The sequence below is a fragment of the Elephantulus edwardii genome, unplaced genomic scaffold (assembly GCF_000299155.1).
Source record: "Elephantulus edwardii isolate Elephantulus edwardi_28Jun2011 unplaced genomic scaffold, EleEdw1.0 scaffold00032, whole genome shotgun sequence".
Lineage (NCBI taxonomy): Eukaryota > Metazoa > Chordata > Mammalia > Macroscelidea > Macroscelididae > Elephantulus > Elephantulus edwardii.
In genome coordinates this window covers 9,696,624-9,704,602 of record NW_006399782.1, presented here as the reverse complement: position 1 = coordinate 9,704,602, position 7,979 = coordinate 9,696,624, and the positions used below count along the sequence as shown (strand labels likewise).

General features: G+C 38.1%; 1 protein-coding gene and 1 pseudogene across 2 annotated transcripts in view; both read right to left on the bottom strand.

Moving 5' to 3' along the window:
- The window catches only part of IQCB1 (IQ motif containing B1), an 80,964-nt gene that overhangs the window by 30,466 nt on the left and 42,519 nt on the right, over positions 1 to 7,979 (bottom strand). For both annotated transcript variants that reach the window (XM_006884243.1, XM_006884242.1), the window contains exon 5: positions 7,729 to 7,828. In XM_006884243.1, the coding sequence (XP_006884305.1) occupies positions 7,729 to 7,828 (100 nt within the window). The remainder of the gene's footprint in view (positions 1 to 7,728; positions 7,829 to 7,979) is intronic.
- On the bottom strand, positions 6,082 to 6,375 carry LOC102862230 (annotated as a pseudogene).

Genomic DNA, 7,979 nt, shown 5'->3' with positions numbered 1-7,979 from the left:
GTTAGCACGATTAAATGTTCTGGGATTACCAATCTTCTCAGAGTCAGCCACAGTTTATTATGATCCACACAAACGCCTTTGAGCAGTCAGGAAATAAGGAGATACCTTGCACTGGGATAATCTCAAGTTAGGGAGCCTTTCAAATTATTGAGGAGTAGTGCTTTCAGTTTGAGGACTTTAGGTGTGCCTGATTCAGTCCATGGCCTTTCCAATTACTAGCTATGCATCTGAGACCTTGATAAAGAATATGGATGACAGAAAAAAAATTGATGTCTTTGAGCCGTGGTGTTGGAGAAGAGCACTCAACATCCCACGGATAGCCAAGAAAACAAAAAGATATCTTAGTGAGGGTGCAACCGGAGTGCTCTTTGGAGGAAAGAATGGTGAGGCTTTGCCTCACATATTTTTGACATAATGCTAGAAGTGCTATTTTTTGGAGAGGGATATGATGTTGGGAAGGGTGGAGGGTTGGTGAAGGACAGGCAGACCCTCAACCAGGTAGATTGACAAGGTGATTGCTGCAATGGGCTGTGTGTCGGGAGGTGTAAGGATGGCACAGGACAGGACTAAGTTCCTATATTTTGTTCACAGGGTCGCTATTAATCATACTCAACTTGATGGCACCTAACAACAATGACTTCCTTGTTATTCTTTAATATTATTCATTAATACAGTTCAAATTTGTCCTTGGTCATCCGTTTTCATTTCCCAGTTTTTACGTGCATCAGAAATGCCTGAAAATATCATGCCTTGGGTTAGGTGCACTTTAGTAATCTAACTGATATTTCTGCTCTGTAAAATAGGTCTTTTACCCAGTGCAGCACGTCATCTGATTTCTTGATTGCTGCTTCCATGGGCACTGGTTATTGATCCATGCAGGAGGAAATCATTGACTTTATTTTTCTTCATATTAAGGTATAACCTATACTGAAGGCTTTTTTGGTGCCACTGCTTCTCACCCTCAACATTTTACATGTTTCATGCCATACTCTTCCTTCTTGAGTAATTTCTGAAGATAAAGAAATCAAATGTAATATTTATACTTGTTCTTTTAGAGGTGAGGTCCTCCCTACAACTTCTCTCAAGAATTTGTCTTAAATTTCTGCCTTTCGAATACATTATGCCTTAGTGCAGATGTTTAGGTGTATATCCTGTTCTCTGCACTTCCAGGACCTATGGCTGGGAGCCATAAAAATTTCAAGAAAATTCTCATAGTCACTTAAAATGTTTCTTCTGTTTCTTTTTCTCTTCCTGTTCCTCCTGGCATTTCCATTATGAATTTTACACTTTTTTGCATTAAATATTTAATGAAAGTTTGCAGAGACTTAGGGTTTCGAGTCATTCATTGTTGCACTTTTCTCCCCTCAATTCACTCTTCTTGAAAAGTAAAACTCTTTCATTATTATGCAATCCCTTCCCTCAAGTCCACTCCACTGTGCAGCCGTCATTCCAAACTCCTGTCATGACAATAATACCCAATCATATATCCCTTTTAAAACAATTCTCTCCCTCATCTGCTTAAATGCAGTATACATCATTCCTCCCCTCCTTCTCTGTCTTTCCTCAACCCTGATGTCAGTCCCATTCTACAATAGTGGCCATATGTGATATGTGTCCTTTTCTGACAGATATTTCACTCAGCATACTGTACTCTAGGGCCATTCCCTCTGCATAATACTTCATGAGTTCTTTGTTTTTCAATGCTGCATAGAATTCCACTGTGTGAATATACCAGAGCTTCTCTATCCATTCGTTTGTTGACGGGCAATTGGGTTGTTTCCAGCTCTTTGCTATTGCAAACAAAGCCACAATAAATATGGGTGTGCATATATCTGTTTAGGTGGCGGTTATGGTTTCTTTAGGGTAAATTCCCAGTAGTGGAATTGCTGGGTCAAACCGTATTTCTATTTGCAACTTTTTGAGAAAGCACCATACAGCCTTCCATACTGGCTACACCATTTTTCACTCCCACCAACAATGAATAAGGGTTCCAAATCCTCCACAACCTCGCCAGCATTTGATGTTTGCTGTTCTGTTAAATTTTGCTATTCTTACTGGGGTGAGATGATATCTCACAGCTGTTATGATTTGCATCTTAGAATTAGGGATTTTGAACATTTCTTATGTGTTTGTTTGCCATCTGAATGTCTTCTCTAGTGAAGTGTTTGTTCATATCCTGTGTCCATTTTTCAATTGGGATATTTACCCTTATCTTGTGATGCTCAAGTATTTTATAAATTCTAGATATAAGTCCTTGTCTGACATGTCATAACCAAGTATTTTTTTTCCCATTCTGTGGCTTCTCTTTTTACCCTGTTGGAGAAGTTGTTAGAGGTGCACAAGGATTTGATTCTTACAAGGTCCCATTCAGCTATTTTTATCCTCTCCTTCTTGTAGGTTTTCTAGGATGCTTGGAAAACTGTTTATTTTGTGAATTAGGACTTGTAAGCTTTTTCCAGCTTTTCTTTAATGAAGTTTATAGTCCTTGGTTTTAGTCCAATGTCCATGATCTACTTTGAGTTGGGTTTTGTGTATGCAGTGAGGTGTGGATCTTGCTTCAGTTTTCTATAGATAAGATAGTTTTCCAATTTTGCCAGCACTATTTGTTAACAAGGCTGTCATTTCCCCAATTGACTGATTTAATCTCCTTGTCAAAAATCAGTCGGCCATCCGTAGATGGGCTGATTTCTGAATTCTCAGTTCTAGTCCATTGATCTATGTATCTGTCATTGTACTAGTACCTCGCTGTCATGACCACCATGGCAATGTAGTTGGATCTGAAATCAGGGAGTGAGATGCCTCCTACCTTGTTTCTCTTTATAAGGAGTGGTTTGCATATTCGGGGCCTCGTTCCATTCCAAATGAAATTGGAGATTGCCTTTTCCATCTCGTTGAGGAATGGAATTGGTATTTGTATTGGGATTGCCTTGAACGTGTCAACTGCCTTTGGTAGTATTTTCACAATATTGAGTCTTCCTATCCATGAGCAAGGGACAGTCTTCCACTTTTTCAGGTCTCTTTTTGTTTCTTGTAGTAATGTTTTGTCATTTTCTTTGAATAGATCCTTTGTGCTTCTGGTTAGATTTGCTCCCCAAGTATTTAATCTTGTAATTAGCAATTGTGAAGGGTATTGTTTTTCTTTTCTTTTAAATTTTATTTCATTATTATTATTTCTTTTTAAATTTAGGTTGTTTATTTTTCATTTCAATGAACATCTACAGAGATTTTGGAATTCCATTCATTCATTGTTGCACCCTTCTTCCCGCACAAACCCCTCCCCCCCCCGTTTGCTCCTCTCCTTGAAAAGCAAAAGAAAAACTCCCTCATTGGTACCCAACCCCCCCCCCCGCACCTCCCCAAACCCCACCCCCTACCCCCAAATATAATCCACTCTGCAACCCTCATTGCATACTCCTACGATAAAAATAATGACCTAAAATATAATACTTTTAGACTATTCTCTCCCCCATAGACTTCAATGCCGTATTTCATTATTTTTTGTGTGTACTGTCAAATCAGATCTGACTGATACAGGAGGAGATTGTTTCTCCTTCTCCAGCCAAGCATCTGGTGGATTCGAACTGTGTACCTCTGAAATTGCAGTGCAGCTTCTTGCCACTAGGTCACCAGAGCTCGCCAAAGGGTATTGTTTTTCTAAGCTCCAGTTCTGTTTTCTCTTTGTCACTGTAGAGAAATCCAATTGATTTTTGTATGTTGATCTTTATCCTGCCAATTTGGCATTTTATACTCTGTAACTGTCCCATAGTTCTTGAGTATTCTTTTTCCTCATTATTTTTTTCTTTACAGCTTGGTACCTTTCTACTGACATATTTTCAAGTTCCCTGATCTTTTATTGACTATGCCCTCTGTACTGATAATTCATCAGATAATTTTCTTTATCTGTTACTATTTTTTATTTCTAATAATTCTATTTGATTGTTTATTACAATTTCTAGCTCTCTGAACACAATACCCACTGTTCTTGTATAAAGTCTTTTTCCATCAGTGACCTAACTAAGCCCCTCTTTAAATTTTGTCTGATACTTCTAAAGTATCTTCATTTCTGAGTATGGTTCTGTCTGTCCTGTTTATTCATAACATTGTTACCCTTTAGCATACAACGTTTAGTTGAAAATTGAGCTTGATGTACTGGGGATAAGGAGCTAAGATGAATAGGAAAAAAGAAACTGAGATAAACAGGCTTTAGGTTTATCTGTCTGAGAGGAACTGTTATATGCTGTCAATCTGGAACAAAGTCACAGTTAACTCTGCAGTGAATTTTCAGAGACTAGAAATTACAAGAGGGAGATTACTCATTTTTCTCCCTGAGAGCTGCTGCTGGTTTGGACTGTTTGTTGTCAGGGTAGCAGATCAGTTTTCTAAGGACAAAGACTAGGCCACTAAAGCTCCCCAATTTGGTTTAGATACTCTTTTAACCCTTTTAAACACTTTTCTTTCTCTCTCATGGTTTTTATTTTATTGTTTTAGGTGCCAGTAAGTACAGAGACATTATGAACAACCTGTACAAAATTCTTAGTGTATGTACCAAAAATGTAAAAAGCCACATAGTTATAATTTTTCCTAAATTACAGTGACCTTCCAGCTTTAAATTTGGAGGAAAGTTTTCATAAAGAAGAAAGTAAGTACCAACATCTTCACTTGTTAATAAATTGTCACATCACTTTGTTGTTGTAGTTACGTACAAGAGCCCTAAACGCAGTTCTATCCTGTGCCAACCTCACTGTCTCCGACACACCCACTCCCATTACTCCAATCACTTATTCAATCCATCTCATCAAGGGTCTTCCTCTCCTGCGCTGTCCCTCCACTCTCCCAAACATGATGTCCCTCTCCAAAGACTGGTCCCTCGTTGCAACATGCCCAAAATATGTCAGACAAAGCTTAAGAATCCTTGCCTCCAAGGAGCAGCCTGGCTTCACCCTCTTCAGGACAAACCTGTTTGTTCTCCTAGCAGTTCATGGTATATTCAACACTCTTCTCAAGCACCACAGCTCAAAGGCATCAATTCTCTATCATCCCTAGTCAATGTCCAGCTCTCTGACATATAGCATGTAATTGCGAAGACTATAGCCTGGATCAGGCGCACCTTAGTCTCCAGCCTGATGTCGTTTCTCTTCAGTACTCTGGAGAGGTCCCTGGCAGCTGACATTCCCAATATAATTCGTCTCTTAATTTCTTGGCTGCTGGTAACAAGAGTGTTGACTGTGGAGCCAAGTAAACTAAAACTGTTAACTATCTCAATCTCTTCGCCATCCATAATGATGCTGTCAATTGGCGCAGTGGTGAGAATCTGTTTTCTCGATGTTGAGCTTCAATCCATATTGAAGGCTGCAGTCCTTAACCTTCTGCAATAAGCGCTTCAGGTCCTCCTCAGTTTCAGCAAGCAGGCTGTGTCATCTGTATAATGCAGATTATTGATGAATCTTCCACCAGTCTTGATGCCACATTCCTCCTCGTACAGCCCAGTGTCCCGGATGATCTGTTCTGCATACAAACACTACACTTTCAAATTTTCAACCGTTCACAACACATAACAAAGTTATTACAAAAATTGGACTATCAAGACCAAAGATGTTACAGAATCCATAGTTCTGACAGGGAGAAAGCCATGAAGAGGAGTGTTTATGTTTAAGAAGAAATTTTACTAAACAATATTCTAATTTATGTATCTAAAAAACATTGAAAATAGACTTAAAATATTCAAGTCATAAGTGCATGACTATGATGTCAAATGGTTATTAAGTATGCTATGTATTATGGGATATAAAAACTGTCCCCTTTCCCCCATGGAATGTGACACTGACATCCAAAGCCACCCACAATTTTAATATTCAATATTTTCTGGTTGTACCAGAAAATAAACAACCAGCAAATGATCTCACCTCTGAACAAAAGCATTTACACTTAAAAATGGGATGAAGTGGGATTTCCTTCTTCTTAAAAATATTTCTACAGCTACTAAAAAAAATTTTTATTTACAAAACAGTTGATAAAAATATTCCTTTGGATTGTACAAGAAGGGAGATACAAGAACCACTGATAAGACACGGTAGACAAATATTAATCAGACTTGGCTTCTTTTTCTCCTGCTTCATCAGAGGCTGGACTCTTCATTTTTAGGTAAATCTTCTTTGGTTTCTTGGTTAGTAGTTATGTCAGCCTGTTTTCCCTTTGCTCCCCTTTTCTCTTTTGTTTGCTCCTTTTTTTTTCCCCTCAGAAGACATCTCCTTTCCTGCTGCCCTTTCTGAGCTTCAATTCTACTTTTGCAGGTGGCTTAGCTGACAGCCTCGCTGATATCCTCTTGGGCTCCTCCTTCACCACCCATTTGGCCGAGGTGACCTTCCTCTTGGACATGTTGGCAGCAGGTAGGGCTCGTGCCCAGAGCCTGTGGGTCACGGCATGAACAGACCTTCATGAAGCTGGGTTGCTCTGGCACTGCCACTCCACCTGCCACCAAGCTGCTGGGAACCACGGCGGGGATGGTGGGAGAACCCTTTTAAACACTTTTTACACTATAACTTAGCTCTCTAAAATGTAATCACCCCAAAATGTTTATTACAATTTACATTCAATTCTTTGAAGATTAGAAAATCTTATTTAAATATTTTAACTTGTGACTATGTAAAGCAGGCACAGTACTTGGCATGCACACAGTACGTGGTTGTCACTGAGTCAATTCTGATTCATAATAACTTTGCAGGATGCAGCAGACCTGCTCATAGGGAGTCTAAGATTGTTTATATTCTTAGAATCAGACTATCACTTCTTTCTTCCACATAGCAGTCTGTGGTTTTTAACTCCTGACCTTTCAGGTAGTAGACAGGTGATTATACACCAAGGCACTAGTACTCTAATCTGACATATAAAAAACCAAATGAAATCTACTGCCAAAGTCCATTTTAATTCATGCTGAACCTCTAACAATTTTCTGAAGCTATAAATCTTATTGGGAGCAAGTATTTCACTTGTGTCCTGTGGACTTGGTTTGTGGGTTCCAACTACTTATCCTTCAGTTAGCAGCCTAAAAGTTAACCTACTATGCTAATAGGCTCTTTCCACTTGGTAGTTACATAGTAGCTGCTTAAGAATCAAAAATATCAATAATATATATTCTGTCTTTCAAATTAACCTTATAAAACTGTCCATTTCCTTTTAAACTCTTCTACAGTATTGTTGTTATGTGCCATCAAGTTGAAACTAACTCACAGCTGACCCTTTACCGGTTTTCATATGCTGTAAATCATATGAGAAGAGACTGCTCAACTTTATCCCACAGAAGAGCTGGTGGATTTGAACCACCTGCCTTTGGGTGAGCAGAGCAACTCCTTACTCATCTTCCATCAGAACTTCTTCCTCCTTCCATATACCTGGCACAATATTAAGCACTCAATAGTTGTCTGATATTTGCTAATAAATTTTTAAAATTAAGTATTTTTATTGTGTTTCTAGTATTATTGTTCAGGTATCACAGTAATTATTTACTGTAAGCTTGAGATTTGGTTAAAGTTTCTTAAGTTTTGAGATTATACTAATTCAACACAAATTTCCTAATGTCAAAATTTTATTAAGAGAGAAACAGTAATAATAGGGCTTTTAAAGTATCATGTACAGATAATGTATAAAGAATGATTTCAGCAAAACTGGCATAAAATCGGTAATGCATATGATAAAAAAACCCATCAGTAATATTTTGTAAAACTAAATCACCTGTTGATGTGTAGTATGTTCTGTAGCATAGTCATGACTGTAGATCCTATTTGAACATCATCAGTTTGTAGTAGGTGCAAGAAATGATTACTTTGTAGTACTAAAGGAAGAAAGATAAGAAAGATCAAAATAAAGATTCCATAATAGTACAAACGATATTTTCTCACCCTTCTAAAACCAAATGAAAGCATTTTCACTTCTGCTGTGGTTTTTGTCTTCATATACTATATACTAAAAGATGTGAATAGTTT